This window comes from Athene cunicularia, assembly GCF_003259725.1.
Source record: "Athene cunicularia isolate RWA chromosome 3 unlocalized genomic scaffold, athCun1 chr3_part1, whole genome shotgun sequence".
Lineage (NCBI taxonomy): Eukaryota > Metazoa > Chordata > Aves > Strigiformes > Strigidae > Athene > Athene cunicularia.
The window spans coordinates 45,549,774-45,571,487 of record NW_020799097.1 but is presented as its reverse complement, the minus strand read 5'-3'; the positions used below and the strand labels follow the sequence as shown (position 1 = coordinate 45,571,487).

Below are 21,714 nucleotides of genomic sequence, written 5' to 3'. Positions count from 1 at the left end.
TTTTCTTATGGGTCTTCATATTACACTGGTATCAGTGAAAGAACTGATTTTTATGGTGCTGCAGATAGTCTGATGTTATCTTTTGGTTATCTTTTTTTTCTTGTTAAAATTCAGGTTACATAGTTCAAGTTACTTATTGAGTGGTGAGTATAACTTTGATGGGTTTTAGTTTAGGAATTTGTACCACTTCTAGTCACTTCAAAATTTTTTTTCATGACTGCTTAGTATTGTTGTTTATTTCTTCCATGCTGTAGGGCAGAAGCTAGCAAAGTGAAGAAATTAAACCATAATACAAAATCAAAATACATTTAATATTAATATTATAATTTAATTATTTTCCTGTTTTAATATATATTTCAGCTTTTCATGGTCCTACATACTGATGCCAGTCTAAAACTGTTTGAAAAACCCTATAAGCTGTTAATTCATACTACACATTTCCAGATAACTATAAAACTTGTAAAAGAAATTCCATTCTTCTAAAGAATCCTCAGCCTGTCACTTTATATAGTTGTGAAGTTGTAGTGGACTGTAATGGGTTAATTATGAAATGAGAAATACGCCCAATATTCACAAATGAATGTTTTTCTTGCAGGGTTAATGATGTTTTAGTCAGCATAGCATTAGAGGAGATGTGCTAAAAATCATGATGATATGTATACAGTAAGGTGTAGCTGTATTCGAAATATCTTGAAAACACTTTCTACTTTCATTGTCTCAGAGTAAAAAGGCTTCCAGTGTTGTCACAACTCAACAGAGTAGCAGTTTGAGAATTGCAAAGCAAAGGAGGAGTTCTCAAATATAACATGGTTTTATAGAAACCAGTTTGACGTTGAAGCAGAAATAGTGAAAGCTTTGCACAGTTAATCACACAAACAGGTCTCCAGAGGATGTCAGTGTTCAAACTGAAAACAGTACAAATTATCACAGAATCATATAATGGTTTGGTTTGGAAAGGATCTTAACTTAAAGATCATCTAGTTCTAACCCCCCTGCCATGGGCAGGGACACCTTCCACTAGATCAGGTCGCTCAAAGCCCCGTCCAATCTGGCCTGGAACCCTTCCAGGGAAGGGGCAGCCACAGCTACTCTGGGCAATCTGATCCAGTGCCTCACCACCCTCACAGTAAAGAATTTCTTCCTTCTATCTAATCTCAATCTGCCCTCTTTCAGTTTAAAACCATTATCCCTCATCCTATCACTACACTTTCTGATAGAGTCCCTCCCCAGCTTTCCTGTAGTCCCACTTTAAGTACTGGAAGGCCACTATAAGGTCTCCCTGGAGGGTTCTCACAAGAGCAGAGTAGAGGGGAAGCATCACCTCCCTTGACCTGCTGGCCACTTTTCTCTTGATGCAGCCCAGGATACAGTTGGCTTTCTGGGCTGCAAGTGCACACTGCTGTCTCACCATTCAGCTTTTCATCCACTCGTACCCCCAGGTCCTTCTCTGCAGGGCTGCTCTCAATCCACTCATTGCCCAGCCTGTATCTGTGCTTGGGATTGCCTCGACCCACGTGCGGGACCTTGCACTTGGCCTTGTTTAACTTCATGAAGTTTGCACAGGCCCATCTCTGAATCCTGTCAAGGTCCCTCTGGATGTCATCTCCCTTCCCTCCAGTGAGTCAACCGCACCACACAGCTTGGTGTTGTTGGAAAACTTGCTGAGGGTGCACTCAATCCCACTGTCTGTGTCACCAACAAAGATGTTAAACAGCACCAGTCCCAACTCCAACCCCTGAGGAAAGTTACTCGTCACCTCTCTCCTCTTGGATATCAAGCCATTGACCGCAACTCTTTGAGTGCAACCATTGAGCCAGTTCCTTATCCACTGAGTGATCCATTCATCAAATCCATGTCTCTCCAATTTAGAGACAAGGATGTCATGTGGACCATGTCAAATGCTTTGCACAAGTCCAGGTAGATGATGTCAGTTGCTCATCCCTTATCTATCAGCACTGTAACCCAGTCATAGACAGCCATCAGATTCATCAGGCATGACTTGCCCTTAGTACAGCCATGTTGGCTGTCACCAGTCACCTCCTTATTTTCCATGTGTCCTAGTATATTTTCCAGGAGGATCCACTCAGTGATCTTGCTGGCCACAGAGGTGAGACTGACTGGCCTGTACTTCCCCGGGTCCTCCTTATTTCCCTTTTAAAAAACAGAGGTTATGTTCCTGCTTTTCCAGTTTAGCGGGAACTTCCTTGGATTTCCACAACTTCTCAAGTACGATAGATAGTGGCCATTTCATCTGCCAGTTCCCTCAGGACCCACGGATACATCTCATCATGTCCCATGGACTTGTGCACCTTCAGATTTGTTAGATGTTCTCAAACCTGATGTACTACAGTGGGCAGTTCTTAATTTTCCCGGTCCCCACCTTTGCCTTCTGTGTCTTGGGCAGAGCGGCTGGTTCCCTTGCTGGTGAAGACTGAGATAAAAAAGTCTTTGAGTACCTCAAGCCTTCTCCATATCCCAGTTGACAAATTCATCCTTGCTGTTGCAATGCTACCCTCACATATCATCAAACTGTCTCCATCAATTTCTTTTCAAGCTGTATATCTTCCCTACTGGCTAGTTTTCTAACAGCATACTGAAAACTTCTGCTGTCAGCAAAACAGACAGATTGATGACTTTTTCATCTGTATACTCCAAGTGGTTAACAAATATGATGACAGGACTTCCTGTCTGAAGGGCTGGAGAAAAACAGATACCTTGCTGTACTTTACATGTTGCATATATCTGTTCCCAGAGAGAGAACGGTTTAAACTGATGAGAAAGAAAAAGAGCTTTACCTGATTTTGCATGCTTTTGAAAGTTGTGAAGTTATGCAGTTAATTCAGTCTTAATTGATGTTCATGTTATTGCTAAACTTAAATGCTTTGACATTTCTTTTATTAAGATTTGAGATTGTTTAGGCACAGATTTCTTTTCGCTGTGAAGTCCAAATTTTCATCATAGTGAAGCAGTACAAAAATGTCTGTATATAATTTTTACTGCATTTGTTATAAACTTATTGTTGTACAATATATGAAAATTATTATTTTTACTGTATTTTCACTCAATGGTGGAGCTTAAACTGGGTCATTAGAGAAAACGCTTCCTTTCTGTCTAAACCTAGTGCTGTTTTCCATGTGTGTTTTCACAGAAGAAATATTTTTCAAAGTTCTTAAACCCTTTTATCTGAGAATCAGTAATTCATTCAAGTTGTAAGACAGGCACCACAGCCTGTCTTGAAGTGAAATGTTAGGTTGCTTTGGCCCATGTTATAAAATTCTGGCTCAAGTTGAGGTAGTGTATTATCTATACAAATAGTTCCTTTTTTTGCTTTATAACAGCTAGGCATAAAGTGAGGTAATTTGAAACTATGTCTAAATCCTTGGTGACTTGTTGCAAATCCATCATTTGTGCATGGTCAGACTTTCATTTGTGATTCATTCTTGGCTTGCCTGGCTGGCTTAAAAATGTAACATTTTAGTAATACTAAATTTTCTTCATTTCTATCGTTAGTGAGGTCTAAACAGTTTTATCTTTTGCATTATAGACTATAGAACTGAGGAATCAGATTAAATTAAATGTTTACCTATTACTCAAGGTTTTTAGTCTGATTGCTATTCTTCCGCCTCACATAGAATCTATTTCATTCTCTATGTACCATGTAACTTTTCAGGTAAAACGAAATGGGACTGTTACACTGTAACATAGTGTACTGTAAAAAGAGCACACTGAATAGGGCAAGAGCTTTCTGGACACCATACCAATCCATTCTTTAACTGGTAGTCATCACTCCCTAATGTGCCAACTGGATGAAACAGAGTCTTGTGCAATAACTAGGTTATGATGTGTGGTAGGGCCACGCAATAGAAACCTGTGCCAGAAATTCTGCCTTACACCTCCTTTCCCTGTGAATCAAAAAGAGAAGAAAAGGATAAATCATAGAATATTTTTTTTTAAACTATTCTCTGATTGGAGCATAAAGACATAAAGGATAATGTTCCTATTTGCACAACTGCAAAGTACGCTTTAAACCTGCATTATTTTGAAAAATCACAGTATTATCTGTCATATGCAGAGTACATCAGAGAATCATTGAATTGCCAGATTTCAAATTCCCAACAGTTACCACTACTGTGTAAGTAGTGTTCCAGCAATAATTCATATTTTCTTTATTAGCAGAAAAATTAAAAGTTTTCACTCTTCACTTTTGAGAGCAGACAAGTCTTTTTTGGTCCATATTGACAGAATTCATTTTCCTTTGAAGGAAACAACATCTGCCCAAGTTTTTTCTTCAAAAAACGTCTACAAGCACTGATCCTATAAAAAGTAAAATAGTTAGCAACCTGGGCTGAAAAGTAAACAACTAAGTCTAAATAATAAAGACAAGTAAAAGAATGTACTAAAATGTAAGTATCATCTAACCATATCTCAAGACTACTAGTCATACACAAAGAAAATTGGAGGGCTTTGAAGAGGCCATTATTTCTCTTGAATGAAAAAGTACAGCTATGTTAGAACAAGACAGTCATAACTTGGATAGGCTGCTTGGTAGTTGTTCCTAATTGTCTAAAATTCTCCTCCCTTCTTTTCATACAGTTTTTCTAGTTGTGGTTTAAATACATTAAAACTGAATTCTGTGATACTTCACTCTGCAGTAACTCAGTGTTTTACCAACTACAGAAACCCAGTATGTTATATAGACCTGAAATATTTTTAAAACTCACTGAAGCTACTAGCTCTGCCCTGCAGAAAACTATGTGTGCATGTAGAGAGAATTGCTTTTAGTGCAACAACTGAAAAAATTTTGGCCTACTGAGGACTAAGGACAGATTTCCTATTCTAAATGAGTATTTTTAAATTACAAATTAACAGAAAACAACTCTAAATCAATAGAAGTCTGCATACACACACAGAGGAAAAAACCCAGTTATAATACTGTAATACAGAAATTTAGTCCGTAATTATGTGCTCCTGATGTGATTGCACTCAAATAATTGTTATGTTTACACTGATACAGGAAGACATTTAAGCAAAGCACACTAGTCTCCCTTCTTTCTCCTTCAAAGGTATTTTTGGAGCACTTTACAGAACTTACTGAGGTGATTTTAGTAAATTGATCAGATCAGTAACTCATAAGTTTAAACAGTTGTAACTTTAATACAGTGAAATCTCCAGAGGGAGACAATTAGATTATTGACTCTTCCAGGAGAAATTCAAACTGATTCCCATTTGTTTGCTAGAATTACCTTCTTCAAATACTGTCTTGCCAGGTACCCACTAATTGTAACCCAGTAAATGAAGTATTGGACAGACATATTACTTCAGGATAGCCATACAAAGTTAATAGCTAGATACCTTAAAAAAGTGAAGAGGTAGAGAATGAGCATGCATACTTATTAAGTAGAATAGCATATTGTCCAGCCTGCATCCATACAGAAATAATCTGCTAGGTCATGCATCTTGGCTGAGGAAAGCTCTTGGTAGTCTTTGGGTTCTTCACGGGAACCAGCTGTAGAGTGAACAGACAGTGAAGCTAATGCTGCTGTTCCCAGGAAAGAGCAAGGGTAGAATGTGAGTTCATATCAACGCAGAAGCACTAACTGAATCCAATGTATTAAACTGCTGAGTGTCTTTTTCAGTTGTTTATATATGATTTAGTGTATTACTACGTGTTTAGTAAATACTAATAATTTTCCATTTCATTATGTTTCTCGAGCAGCATGAAAGGCAATACAAGACAAGGACCAATTGTTTAATATATATTTATCACAGAAATGTAGTCAACTTTTAAACCCTTCAGGGAAAATTTCTTTCTAATTCTTTGCTTCTTTAATAAAATAATAATTTAATCTTACTGTTACCATGTAACATGCCACTTCGTCCTTGTCCTAGAAGCAGCTGCTTATACCTTAGTTATTATGCAGACAGTACAAGCTGAATAATACAAATAAAAGTTCTAGTTCGTAAAAGAATTCTCAGGTAAAATCAGTGTAGCTCAAATGCATTCCTTTTTTCTCCCTTTAGACTCCAATCTGTATTTTTTCATGGTCACTTTCCTAAACTGTCAGGTAGTGTTACTGCTCATCTTTGTGGTTTAGTATTTTCTCTTGGTTTCATATGTTTGCTCTAACTGTGCATATTAAGGAGTCTCATGAGGTTTCTTTTCTGTAAGAAGAGATTACTATATTTTGACTTCATATTTAAAAATCCCTTCTCATGGTTTTATTGGCACTAAGTTTTGATCTCTCCTTGTAAACAGCAGTTGTGAATAAAAGAATAAAACTTATGTTATAGATTAATTAATATGCATTTAAGTATGTAGTAAATTATGAAGAGAAAAAATGGTGAATGATCGTCCAATCTTTTGATCATTTCTTTCTATTCCCCTTAGTCCTCATACATACTGAAGTCATGTTAATTTTTTGTATTTAAGAAACAGGAATAAGCCCACTGATGGACTCTTCAACTTTCTTTTTTTCATTCTGCCTTTCTCAGCTGACATTTACTTCATGAACGGATGAAGACTTCTCCCATCTTACCTTGACCTCATAAATTTTGAAAGACAATCAGTATTCTTTAAATGAGCCAGCAGAGCAGATTCAGTAGTATCATTAATATGAATGAGGCAGGGGAGGCTTTTGTCTTGTTGGAACTTGAAACAATTCAGAAGGTCAACCTAAGAATTACACTTTTGGATGTCTTCAGGAAAGTTAAAAATTTGAAAATAATTGTATTGTGTTCATCACACTGTAGCAATACTAATTAAAACTGCCCTTCATTAAAGGCTGCAGCAAAAGATACCTTTGCTTAGTTTAGGTGTCTGTGATATCTGTGCTATCTGAGCACTGACACTTATCAAGTGAAGCTAATGAGGCCTCAAAATTAAGAACCAGTACTTTGCAGGGTGTCAGGACAGTGCAGAGAATGAAGGATGGGAATAAATTTCTCAGAATTGCTCAAACCAGTGAACAAATATGATGGTCCATTCTGAACAAACTGCAAGTGCTGCCCTGTTGTGAACTCCACAGAAAGGAGTGATAATGATTGAGTCTTATGGTCACAGGCATGAAGTTTTGCTATAGTAAGGTGATTGTGAGAAAAATACTACAATAGCCTGTGCCATTTCTGGAAGAAAATGCACTATAGTAAAAACTGTGCTATTAGCGGGAAAAAACACCAAAATTCAAAGTTGCAAACTATCTTCAAAATGAGAAAGCAGAAAGGAAAAATAAATGATTTACAGAAAGAAAAAATAGTCTGATCTTACCAAGTAAGATCATCTACTTAGTCTGTCCTAGATGAGTATAGCAACTGGAGATTAAAGAAAAGACATAGATTGGTGCTTCACTTAAAAAGAAGTAATTTATTGGCAGCTGCTTCTCATAATCAAGCTTTATTACTCTTTTTTACTCCGTTTGTAGATAAAATAAGAAAAAAGTAGCTAAAAGCCTATTAAAAATTTCATGCTTTGATTCACATAGCATTGGTAGTTCAGACTAAAAGCATGAAGCTTATGGTCTTTATGAATGATGATACCTTTGTGATAGCAGATGCAAGAAAAGGGTAAGGAAGGGTGTTACCTTTTTTAAGTATTTTGCCGAAATACCTTAAAGCTTGATTAAAATTTTTTTTCTGCTATGTGTGCCTCACTTCTAATTAAAATTAAGCAGGACGTTTTTTTTGTTTCTAACTGTGACATTTTTAATATGTCTTAATCAAGAACTGCATGAAATTCAAGACATTTAAAGGAGAAATACAGGTGGCAGCAAGCTAAACTAGGAATTTATTTAATACATACTGGTTTAGATGCACACACACATGTAAGGAAAGGTCATAAATCTACAGCCCTCTTGAGCAATAAGGGAGGGGAAAGAAAATCAATTCTAATCAGGATACCAGTGCCAGACCTCATAATAACAACTTCTCCGTACACCTGAGGCACTTAGTAACATTTCATATAAATTGTAAGCAAAACCTTTTAGTCTATAATAGAACAAGACCGGAGTTGTATCACTTTTTATAGTTTCACTTCCCTTATTTAGTAGTTGTTGGTTTTGTTGTCTTTGCAACCATTAAAATCCAGATTTAATAGAATAACCATTGGCATGGTTCATTGGCACAACAGCTTAGAGGGTTTGCTTGCAAATATCTTGCCATTAAAGGATATGCTGTGTGAGCAGTCTTCCAAGCCATCACTGAGATATGGGATTTATTTTTTTATTTCATTGTCTCAAGTGCAACTTTATAAAATTGAGTTACTTCATTGTTCTTGAACTAACTTGACATGTATCTTCGTAATTTAAAATGCCCACAGATTTATGGAAAGAAAATTAATTCCATTTCCATGCAGTTACTGGAATCATCCAGGATAGTGATTTGATTTGCTTGGCATTTGTTTTTTCCTATGTCAAAAGTGGACTGTGAGTTTTTCATTTAAAAAGTTCATCATCTTCTGTGTTGGAAAAAATGTATTTAATGCATCTCTAAACTTGTTACTGTGTAACCGGAAAGTCTAACACTCCAGAGATTCAATAAATGAACAGACAAAACCTGTGAATATTAAATATTTCCGAGATGGTTTAGAATGTGTGGTAGATTTTAGAAGTGTGTGGATATTCTTTCTAAATGCAACTTTATATAAACATTTAGGTTTAGCTACGTATTTTTTTAATGGTTGATTAATCTTAAACTTATAAATTTAAGATTAATTAGACTAGCATTGCCATATCATAATTTCCTTTCTGTCACAAACTGTTCCACTTCCTTCTCCTTTTTCCTATATTCACAAGTTCCTTTCTCTAATGGGTGAAATTGTAGTTCCTAAAACTGTGAACAAATACAGTTTCCTTCCATATATAATACGAGATTTTACTCTTCTGAGTTTCCAATTAGTAAGTTGCCCTGTCTTCCAATCATATTACACAACATAAGCAATCAGGTAACAAGCAAAGGTATGTAATTCTTAAACTGTGGAGATTTGAGATTTGGCTTTTTCGCCTACAGATTATAATACTTAAAGTATAATTTTTGATACTGTATAGTTGTGCTTTTTGAAAATTAGTTAATACCTGTGAAATAGTCATGTAAGCCCAATACAATAAGCTCTACTAAAAGAGTGACATTTCTGCTGGTTGTCTTATCACATAGGAAGATAGGCTTTATTTAAGACAAAAGCTAATTACATTGTTAAATGCTTACACCATGTTCTGAATGTAATCAAGATCAATCCAAATTTCTGTGTCACAATTATTCTCAGATTTACATCTGAAGTGAATTTTCCCTTTGCCTGCCTTCTGTGAGATTTGTTGTTGATAAACTATAAATGCAAACCTTGGTGCATTTGTGTTCTTTATGAAATACTTGTTTCCATTTGCTAGCTCATAAAGAATAAGCTTTATGAACTGCACTGCCACTTTCTCAGTTTCTTACTCATTTTTAAGCACTACAGCAGTTAATTAAATTTGCAAAAAAAAATCATGTGTAGTTAAAAGCTGAGTCTGATTTCCTTTAAATGAATAGTAAATAATTACTGCTAAAGTAGGAAAGATCAGACACTGAGAAGCTGGATATTTGTGAAGCTGAGAAATGTGTTTTTCCTACAATATTTTTCTTTTCATGTTCTCCTTTATAATTGCATTCCCATCTTCCTATTTATTTCTGTGTTTGCAGAGATTTATTGTTAATGTTTGGCAGTATGCCAGTACTGTGAACCACATTCTGCTTTGCTTTACTCACTCTGTATCCCTTAAGTCAACTTGCAGTGGCTGTGTGTTATCAGGTACTAGTAAATGTGAAGATTTTTAAAAATAATAATTTGATGTAGAATTAGTTCATTATAAAATACAGGGCTGAAAATACAGTTATAGTAAAAAACTACTTTAACTCTCTTGTGGGATATGGAAAAATATAGATTGTCTGTTGACAAAGATAATAAAGAAATCTGTTTTAGAGAAAGATTAGAGTCATTACCACAACCCTCCTGGTGTCATATTCGGCAGCAATCGATTTTGGAAGGCAGTGAGTGCAGCAGTTAGGAATATGGAAAAGATGGGAGGAAAATCAGAGGTGTTCATGGCAAATCAGGGACATTGAAACATGAAGATCTGAGAAACCAGTAGCCAGGGGCAAGGGTAAAGAGATTGTATATGGCATGCATTCTGACCTTGTATTTAAGCTCATATAAGTTTGGTTGAAGGTCCTTTATTCCAGTTTACAACAGGGTTACTGTGCCTTTTCTCCTGTCATCTTAACTGTAATGAAAGAGCTGTACTTTTTGTGATACTTGAACTTTAGCCTAAAGCCTTGTTTCTGAACAGAAAGACAACTGTTTCCATTGGGCTAAAATGGTATGAACTCTGGTGGTTTGGGTTTCCTCTTTAAGTGGTTGGGTTTCTTTTTTCCTTTCCTGTTGCTTCTGGAAGACACACTCCAAAGCACTTGGAGTTTCAGAGTTTAGTGTTTGAAAGGGAAATTAATTAGTTTTTCTTACTTTGAATCAATATTCAGTTTAGGTGAGGCATGATAAAGCTAGCACCCACAAATAAGAGCAAAATGCTTACGGATCTAGTACACAGTGGGAGGCTGGAGAACCTGAGGTTTTGCAGACTGAGATCCCAGCCTCGTACACATGGGGAAGGTAAAATGAGAGGTAGATGAACAATTTCATTCCATACTGTGAATTTATTAATCCACCTGTGCTGAGCTGATGGTGGTGAGAAAGGGTATCCCCTCCTTAATGTTAAGTACAGTGTGTGGCCTGATGCCTTAAGCCTGTCCTAGCTGCCTGCATAGCCTGAGAAAGTTGCTTTTAAGCAGAAGCATATGTGAGTTCTTGGTTTCAGTGTTCATGTTGATTATCAGTAAATTTGGATCTCTGTTTAAGTGAAGGAATATTTTTATAAAAGTATTCTTTTAGCAATTAACTGTATTCTTTGGAAAGTAAGACTAGAAGTCAAATTCATTTATAGAAAATCATGACATATTGGGGTTGATGAAAAGTTTGACGTTAATAGAAATAGTTTTTCATATGACTCACAATAATATTCAACTTTTTTCCCCTATTTTTTTTTTAATACGGTGCTTCTTGTACTGTAATTAGAAATTAATTCAATTTTTACGCTTGTCCATTCTAGGTACAGAGATCCAGAAATAAGCAGTTACGTGAGCTGTTTCCAGATGGATTTAGTATTCATCATGCAGGAATGCTGCGGCAAGACAGAAGTTTGGTGGAGAACTTGTTTTCTAATGGACATATCAAAGTGCTAGTTTGTACAGCTACGCTCGCCTGGGGTGTCAATCTTCCTGCTCATGCTGTTGTTATTAAGGTAAGAGCTTCCATTACTCTGCATATGGGTATCTGTCTTAAAAGAAACCTGTAAGAAGCATATATAGAAAGATCTTTATTGTGGGTTTTGGGCCTGGAGGGGAAATGTCTGATTGACTTGAAATGTTATTTATATCTCATTAAACTGATTCTCTCCGCTGGGAGTCTAGTTTGTATAGTAAAGATTTAAATATATCAAAGATTATGAAAGGATTAGTTAAAGTACACTTCTGAAATCATGCTGTATTTGCCTAATTTCAGGATTCAGCTCATCAGGATTATATTCATGTGTATTTATGTTAATTTTTATTAACTTTTCCTCAACCAGGGAACACAAATATATGCTGCAAAAAGAGGCTCCTTTGTTGACCTTGGAATTTTAGATGTCATGCAGATATTTGGACGAGCTGGACGGCCTCAGTTTGACAAATTCGGAGAAGGCGTCATTATTACAACTCATGATAAACTCAGTCATTACCTGACTCTTCTTACTCAGCAGAATCCAATTGAAAGCCAGTTTCTTGAAAGCCTTGCAGATAACCTAAACGCAGAGGTAACCTTTGATACATTTAGAGAAACAAGCAAACTTTAAATGATTAATATTATTTGAAACAAAAATGCAATATTGTCACACTTAAAATATCTAAAATGGAAATTTTATTATTACTGGTAGTCTATAGGAGTATATGTTTATGAAGAGTGAACTGTTACAGGTGAAAATGTTGGGGGCCTTTTACAAAAGGTAGCAGGTATTAGAAGTAGTACAGAGGATCAAAATACCATTTAAGATAAAAAGGTAGAAACACAGCATTTACCTTTTAATTTACAAAAGGTAGCAGGTATTAGAAGTAGTACAGAGGATCAAAATACCATTTAAGATAAAAAGGTAGAAACACAGCGTTTACCTTTTAATCAGAAGTGCTTCATTAGAATTTAGTAAATGTTCTACATAACTGCAAATTAAAATCCACCAAAAAAATTAAAGCATGTCTGTCTGTATATAACAAGCTTACTTCACATGTTGAGTGCAATAGAGGAAGAATAATGTACTTCTCTTTGTTCTCTTTTACAGTGATAATCACAACTGGTTTATTATAAATAGAAAGTTCCCCATTTGCTTCAGTTTAAATCTTAAAATGCATGATCTTTGAAAATGCTGTGGTTATATTGAAAGTACTGATCTTTGTCATACTGAAATGTAACGATTCAAAAGCTATCTATTGTAATAACCAATTTAAAATATTTATATACACACACAGACACTTTTTACAAGGAAACCTCAGAAATTTAAACATGCTTAAATAAAGAAGAGAATACTGTTTTTCAAAGGCACTGGACATTTTTTTCAATATAAGTACAGAAGTTCATCTAAACTGAAATTTCCAGTGACATCTTAAAACTCATCCCTTTGAAAGTTGTGATTTACTTGGTCTATTAGGAATAATCTTGGGTTTTTAAGGTGCTTGTTACATAGGTGCTATATAATTCTCTACATATTTCTGTTTATTTTTTACTTTTTCATCACTTTAAAGTCTTTGCATTATTCAATCCTAAATAATAAATTTAAAAGGAAATTCTGGGAAGGAGAAGAAATTCATACAGTCACCTTTTAAAAAGTTAAGATTTATTCCTTGATTCTTTATAAATGACTGAGTTTGATCATTATGATTTTGGTTGGTTTGGGTTTTTTTCTTTTAAAGGGGTTTCATAAGCTATTTCTTTGGTTCCTGTTAACAGGAAAAATCTCTGCCCAAGTACAGTCACACATCAAAAGCAGAATAAGCTTGAACTGTATTCTAAATATTTCCACACACAGATGTGGGGGAATGAAAATATTGATCCCTGTCTGCACACACAGCTCTTCCTCTTTACCTCTAGCCTCTGGAGCGATTGGAGAACAAGGAGGGAGAGAGAAATTCGAATCGCCCAGAACATGAGATACAAATGTGTTGAAAAGGAGGCATTTTCAATTTTTCTATCCCTCTTCCTACCACAAAGAGAGAAAAAATATACAGAAGACATGCTTGAAGTGGGCAGGTGTAGAGCCCTCAAACATTTCCTTTTGACAACACACTTATATTCCTCGAGGTAGATGTCTGTGAATGTTCTCTAAGTGGAAATGGATGGATACTCAGTTGTTTAAAATTGGATAATAGCAACTTACACATTAGTAGTAATAATTTAAATCGTAAAGTTGGTTGTGAAGGCCAAGGTTAACTGTAGTTATTGTTCAGCACCCCAAGAAGTTAGAAGAGAGAGATCTGGTCCTGGGATACTGTGCACCTTTTCCCTAGAAAAGAATCCAGACAGATTTCATAGAAAAGCTCTGTTCTTTTTCTTGAGATACATGAAGTAGACAAGGAGAGAAGAGTTGGGTATTCTTTCCTTCACAGCAAAGGATTTGTTTTTCTCCTTTTTTTATTTTAATATTAGAAATTTATTCCTCCCATCTCGCAGAAGTCTTTCAGGTCAGGGAAGAATTACAAAGACAATGGAATAACAAGCACCTGTTGTGAATCAGGTCAGAGAAGATCTTTATGATTGATGTACTGTGAAAAACAAGTGGCATGCTATATGCTACTGTTTTTTCAGGCTTGGTCTGTATTGATCCAAATTGTTTAGAATGTGTCTGTATGTGCTGGTGTGCCCACCTGAATTATACCAGGAATCAAGTATTCCTTCCACCGAGCTCCAGCAGAAAATCTAGCTTTTGTGGGGGAAATGCCTTACTGACATACCCTAAAAAATCTTGTTGGTTAGATTAGCTAAAGAAAGATTCAGAGGTACAACAGTGCTCTATAACTAGCTGGAACTGGAAGTGAATAAGCAAAAGAAAAAATAATATTTACCAGTTCCAGTACAAGAATTATCACCCTGCTCATAAGTAAGGTTGCCTGAAATATAAAATATTGAACAGTCTGTCTTTTAGCAGCAGTGGAGATTAAAGAAGTCTGTTTTTTTCTATGGTGAAGGTTTTGTAATAAGAGATAATATTTGTATGGAAGATGTGACTGTATATGAGGAATAGAAGATTTGACTCGATGAAACAGGAGTTCCAGTCCTTTGTCTTTCACCTCGGCTGTGAATGCTTAGTTTAGAAAGTATGAGATGCAAGCTATTAATTTTCAAAGTGTAATATTCTGCAGAGATGGAGAGGTTTTAATAGGCAGCATTTTGTTCCTCAGATCTGAGCTGAGTTCCCAAATGCACAAATTTTCCAACAGGACCAGAAAGCAGAGGTGATTGTTATATGCAAGCTTAAAAGAAGCTTTTCTCGTTTTTTTTTTCTTTTTTTTTTTTTTTTTTTTTTTTTTTTTTTTTCTGAGGGGACAAGTGAATTTACATTCACTGAACATTTTATGCAGAGGAAAAATATTTTTTAAAAATTCGTAAGTAATTCTATTTTCAGTATCGAAGAAAAGATGTATTTGGTTATAGTTACACTTTAGGATTCTTCTCCCCTTCCTTTTTTTTCCCTGTACAGATTACAAATTCCTAGGTGTTTATCTCACAGGAAGTATTTGGAATGGTTTAACAAGACATTTCTAGTGTAGCAAGTGTCTGCTTGTATGTTTCTGTATGTTACTATACTAGATAGTAAATTAAGGTATCAAACCCAGTGCAGTTAGCACCAAAACAAAACATTGAAGTTGACTGTTAGAATACAAAGCAATTTTAATTTCTCCCAGGCCTGTGATTTTAACAGCAGTTTTAAAAGGTATTATTTTTTTTTTCCTTTTCCCTGCATTTAACAGTAAGCACTCTCCTAGAGTAAAAACTGTTAAAAAAAAAAAAAAAATCACTGAAGACTTGGAAAGGTAAATAGTGTTGTCTAGCACCAACTGAGTATGTCCAAATGAATACTCAACAAAGAGGGGGGAAAAAAGTACAAAAAAATTACACATTCAAGGGAGACGGGGCTCTGTGAGCTTGCAATAATGTCTACAGTAATTATGAAACACTAAAAATTATCCAAAAGAAAAACAGTGAGTTGCAGCAATTTTAGATAAGGCTGACAACAATAAAAACAATCTTACTCATTAAGCTTTCTTTAGATTTTTACCTAAAAAAAAAGAAAGATTTGTTTGTCCAGGGAAGTATGTATTTTTGCTAAGTACTTTCTTTTCAAATGTGTACACATTACTGAAATTCTTTCCAGAATTAGAGGAAATTTCCATAGAAATTTATTAAATTTTAACAGTAATTGAGAATCCCAGTAGTTCTTTGAAAAATATTGCTAGTAGATAACTGGTTACATTGAAGGTGTAAAACTAAAAAGTTAATCCTCCTGCCCTGTTAAAATAGTATAACTAAAGAAGAAAAAAATAATTGAATAGAACAAGAATTCTGTTTCATAGGAGGTAGTCATCTAATCTAATCAAAGATACATAGGAAGTATGTGATGTACAGTATAATAAAAACTACTTCTAAGTGCAGCACTTCTACTGCAGGACTTGAGGTTTGGGGAAGAGTGCAGAAAACTGGTAAGCTAGTTTAGACAGAATGGTTTCTTTTCAGATTTTATTTAATGGTAGTGTTATCTGAAAAGAACAGGCTTTAAATTACTGAAGTTTCTGTGGCTGCAGTACAGTTACAGTAGCTGAAGATGTAGTCAGTCAGAATTTTGTTAATCATTGTGATAAATGGTTTTTAGTAGAAATAGCAATGGAAAATGCTGAACCGCAACAGAATAACAAGGGCATGAAACCACCAATTTTTTGTTATCTGATATTTGTGATGTTACTTATCCTTCTGTCATGACATGCAGGAAAAATTAGTGCCTACCAGATTACAGGAAATCAATACCACAAGCAGTTACAAGGAGTTATGTGTTGGGTTTTTTCTGGAAAGTAACTTCATAATTTCTTTATAATTGGAGTTAGTACAAACTTCTATATATGCTGATTTGATCTAAATTAGTGGAATCCTCTGAGAAGGATACAGGTGTTTCAGAAATTATGTTTATCTGGAGATGACTATTTCATAGACTGGAGCATTCTGAAAAAACTAAATACATTTCAAATTAAAGGCCATCATACTGATCATCTTAGGAAGCACATTCAGTTTTGGTCATCTTTTATAGATTCTCTTTGACAGTAACAGTAGCACTGTATGGACACAAAATATTTATTTATTGACTCGTTTGTTACAGAAATCTAGACAATATGCTGATTACCACTATCATCTTTGTCATAACAGAGCCTGTTGTTAGCACTGGGAAATCTGCACTGATAGATAATAAAATGACGTATTTTAGGAACAGAGTCTGCTTTTGTTACAAGTCATTCAGGAAATCCAAATGCTTATGCTGCAGTTGTAAAGAGAAATCAGTTAAAGGCCAAAAGCACTTCTGAATTGTTTGAATTACTAATTTATTATAGCCAGATCAGTAGGTTAAAGAAGAACTAGTAAAGGGAAGGCAGCAGTTGGAAATATGGGAAAACTCCATGTTTCTCAAGAATATGAAGTTTCTTTTATCTAGACGGAGTCTCTTGGCAGAAATAGGTAGGTGGTAAGAATGAGGCAATGATTCAAATATTTGGAGTAATACCATATGTAATCCTAGCCATACAATCACTGAGTGGAGACCAGAGCCTTGAATTTTGTACCTAGGCTTATGTAGTACAGGGGAGAAAATTTGGGCAACGATGCAAAAAATTAATGTATTTCTAATTCCCATTTCAAAACTAATTTTCTAGAAGCAGAAAATTTTCAGACAGGATGGACAAAGGAATAGATGAGCTTCTGTGAAAGGAGCCCACTTGTTTACCTGCATGTTTCAGACAAGAAAAAAGACAAATGTGAAATTATATGGCAGAATTTTATGAACTAATGGGTGATGTGGCAAAAGATTGCCTCTCTCCTGGGGGAAGAACCAGGAAATACTGACTGAGATGAGTCACTGGCAGGTTCAGAAGACACAAAGGGATGCCAGCTGAGTGATTAGACTGTGGACCTCTGCTGCATGGTGTTGTATCTAAAAGGTAGAGTAGTTCAAAATCTGTACAAAAATGGAATAAAAATCCATTGAAAGATACCAAATGCAAAGGCAATACCTTTAACTAAAGACCTTGAGATGCAATAGTTAAAGAATTTGCAAGAAATTTTTATGGTGCTTTCTTCTCATTGCCACATTCCGCCCTTCAGCATTTGCTGTTATCTAATCACAGAAACAACACACTAGCCTTGATGTCCAACCACATTCATTCTTAGGAAAGCTACAGAGTGGGAAAAGCTGAAATACACCCAACTTCATTGAGTTAACACCAAAATTAAGACTTTAAACATGTATTTCAGCACCTCAGTCCACTGAGAATACTCTCCTGCAGATTTGAGTTTTCGTTTAGTTTTGCGTGTTTGTTTTTTTTTTCTAAAAATGAGCAGAAGAAGAGTAAATGGTCAGTGATGATCAACATAAGCGTGGAGGTGCCCTTTTCTTTTTCTGCTGAAGATGTGCCACTGTGCATAATAGAATGTAAAAAGGAATAAAATAAACAGCTGGTTAGGGTGCTTAGTTGAGAGGAGCGAGTGCTGGGTCCGTTGACCAGCTGGCAAACAGAAAATACCTGTGGCTGTATTTTCTGGAAATACAGGAAGAAAGATAAGATGCAGGGGATGTGGTTTAATTAGACTATAAACTTTAACTTATCTGGGAACTATCATCAATAGCTCATACAATGCAGGTCACCATTCCTTCCCTAATTGTTTCCACCTGATAGAGCCCTCCCTGACATCCACAGCTGGACCCCAGCTTGTTGCTGGGATGACTCCTTTCCCCAGAGAGCTTAAAAACTGAGATGATTTGCAGTGCTGGACAGTAGGTATACATTCCCCAAGGGGTGTGCCTTTCTTTGCATTTACTTTTGATTTTGGGGTGAAGCAAGAAGTGTAAAAGATGGTGACTTGTTTAGTTTGGACCAATCTCTTAATCTAGTTTTTGCCTTGAAAAAGTGGCAACTATTGTGGTTCTCAGAAGAGATACAGAATTCCTTCAAAGCCTTTCCAAAAAAATCACTCAGGAGCTGGGTGACTGATCAGCTTATCTGGGTATGGGGCAAAGTGCAGGCTGGGGGGAAGTGAAGTTTTCTCCCTGGGTGTCCAGGGCCCTGACCTGCATGAGACCAGAAACCTCATCGGTTCTCCCCTCACCTTTTTGTACTGTGTCCAAATGGTAGACAAGTTGTTTGGAGTTAACAGAGAATGACAGTGTAGTTCAGTTGTACATGTAAATAGTCCTTTGGTCATGTGTGACTGGAGGAGATTCTGTCCCACTTAGGACAATTCTAGCAGCATTAAGAAATTATTTCAAAACCCATACAGGAATAAGACCATAATCACTTCAGATGCTGAAATATGTAATTCAAAGTACACTAGTTTCCAAAGCAAACAGTTTGTTAAAAAGACTTGTTGCTCTCTTAACCTTAACAACAAATATTTGATTCATATATAGAAACTTTTCATCCATGTAATCTGACTCAATTATACAAATACATTTGCAATTAAACATTTTGTGAAGAAATACAGTATATTGTTATGTTATGTAATTGTGTATTACCAGTAATATTCTTATGCCCTTTTCTAATATGTGTAGAAATATCAGAGAAATAAACTTAATTTTTCAAAAACTACCCCCAAAAAGCCATGCTACGTATATCTGTTTAGACATCTTTGAAAACCAAAAACACCTCCTCTGAAATACTGTGCAACTTAATAAAGTCTGTGGGATAGCATGTATTTACTAAAAAATTATGTAATGCAGACTATTACTAAGCACATCACTTGGTGATGGAGACATCAGCCATTGAACAATTAGTTGAAAATTTCTGATGGTCATTATTTTTCTCATTTAAAATGACACAGAGAGTTGGGTTAATATAGTACTCAAGTTTTCATTTTGTGAGTGGAATGCAATTATTTGTATTTCAACAGTTAAGAATAAAAAGGTGTTTTGTGATGACTGGTGCAATCAGACAATACTATTTTAGCATAATAAATATTACTACTCATTGATTATTCCTTCTGCAACTAAATATCTAATACATGGTTGAGGAAATGCTGGAAAATTTAAAACTTCTATTTTAATAAAGTATCACCTTGTCTATTTGTTGATTGTATGAATACTACACATCCTAGGTCTTAACAGAGGTCCTTTTCTAACTTTTTTAATAATTTATTCCATAATTAATCTTAAGCGTTTGTATTAATAAGATAACTTCCATCATTCATTTTGTTTTAACAGATTTTTGTTTTAAACATTTTGTTTTAAATAAATTTTCAAACAGTCCGTAAGAACTTTACTTGAACACTAGATGGCAGCAAATATTTAGAAGTTGCTTTTTTTTTTTTTTTCTTTTTTTGTGTCTCTGCATATTATTCAGTGAATATTCATTAAAGTCGGGAGAGGAAGGAAAGCACAGTATTAGATTTCACAACCATATCTGAAGCCCAACTGTATTTCATAATCACTTTTTCCCCCCTCGGTTTCACTTTTAACTTACAAAAATAATTAATTTGTAAGTAATACAATCAGATATTTGAACAAATGAAAAGAAGGTGGGTTGTTTTTTTTTTCTTTTAATTATCAGATTTCGCTGTGCTTGGTAATGAGCATTTTAACTTTTCGTGACTGTGAAAGTGGTTGGCTGAGGGAAGATGTTACTATTGAACTATGTTGTTATGCTACTTCAGGTTGTGTACTGAAAGATATTTGAAGCATGCAAACAAACCAAATGCTGAAATTAAGCTGAGTAGCAAATTGAGTACTAATAACCTGAGGGCTCCTAGATGTTTTACCCTGTAGTAGTCTATGAAGAACTGAATGTTTATGTAGCTACTTCACTGCATTATGTAGATACACACTTTGAAAAACAACACAGTGGAGCCTTCCCCCAACCTCCTCATGCTGTTGAACAAAGTATCACTTGAAAAACGTGTGAGACAAGGCTCAGTTACTCCATGCTATTAGTCATTGCTATCAACAAGGTTTTGCCACATTTAAGTTATTTTAACTCAAGGCAGATATGGCTTGCATTATTATTTTTACTAGATATTTGTTATTTCAAAAAGAATATTATTACTAGATATGAATATGCATATGAAATCACTTACAGTTGTAGAGAATTTTTTTAATTTTTGCCAAGTCATGTGGAATGTTTATATGAAATCCAAACACCAGTAAAAAAAAAAAAACTTTAAAATGTAGTAATGGATCACAAAAATTCAGTGAGAGGGCTTTTTGCTTCCTCTAAACAACCAGCAACAACCAAAAAATGTTTCTTCATTCATACTAAATACTCCTGATAAAATCAGGTTGACTGCAATTAAACGGTAAAATGCTTCTGATTAATGTAATGAATACAAAATAGAGCTGAAGTTATCAAGTAAAAATGTGTGTGTGTGGTAAATAATCTGGTGATAAAACTATTGAATTAGCAAAAAAAAAGAAAAAAAGTCACTTAGTAAGAAAATTGTTTTGTTATACCTGATTTAGCCTTGGAAAATAAGTATATGTATATAGATGCATATTACCTGTTCAATTTTGTTACATTTTGGTATAACAGGTACCTGTGCCACATACAAAAGGAGAAAACTCTTTGTAAAAACTGTGTATAAACAGATCTAAGGGCATGATGAAGAAAATCATAAAGATTGTTGGCATCATTTGGTTTAGGACCTGAACTAGAAAGCGCTTTTACATTAGTAAGGAAAATTAATCTTTATAATACAGATTATTTTTTTAAGGGTACTCTTCTTTAAATTATCCCGAGCATATTCACTAAATAATTACATTGGTTTGTTTGTCTTTTTTTTATAACAAGTTTGCTCAGTATCATCTTTTCATTGTAAAAATCATAAGTGGTATAGGAAAGATCATGTGGGTCACTGTATAATATTATGTCACAGAACATACCGTGTTACTAGATGTTCATAAGTTGAAGATGTGTAAATGGTTCAAGTTACTGCCCTATGATTATGTTAAAATAATTTAAGTTGGAAACATACTGACACTTTCTTTAATCTAGTGCTAATGCTCTGAATTCCATATGTTTTCAGCCAAATACTTATGTTCAGCTGTAACATATACATTTAATTTTGTCTCTTTTCCTATTTCCAGATTGCTCTTGGAACAGTAACTAATGTGGAAGAAGCAGTAAAGTGGATAAGTTACACTTATCTTTATGTACGGATGAGAGCAAATCCATTAGTATATGGCATCAGTCACAAAGCTTATCAGGTATAAAATGCATTTTAAAAAAACCTGTAACCTGTTCTGGGTCTCTAATCCTTCCCTGATGTGAGGATAAATATTTGCTATTTCTACTTAACCTGACATCAGCAATTCTTTTAAAGTGCTTAGAAAAAGGAAGATATTTTCTGTAGCAGAGTATTTTTAA

At 35.0% G+C, this 21,714-nt stretch overlaps 1 protein-coding gene across 2 annotated transcripts in view; it reads left to right on the top strand.

Annotated features, from left to right (window-relative positions):
* The window catches only part of ASCC3 (activating signal cointegrator 1 complex subunit 3), a 263,437-nt gene that overhangs the window by 146,996 nt on the left and 94,727 nt on the right, over window positions 1-21,714 (top strand). For both annotated transcript variants that reach the window (XM_026844284.1, XM_026844285.1), the window contains exons 14-16: window positions 11,130-11,321; window positions 11,649-11,873; window positions 21,435-21,554. In XM_026844284.1, the coding sequence (XP_026700085.1) occupies window positions 11,130-11,321; window positions 11,649-11,873; window positions 21,435-21,554 (537 nt within the window). The remainder of the gene's footprint in view (window positions 1-11,129; window positions 11,322-11,648; window positions 11,874-21,434; window positions 21,555-21,714) is intronic.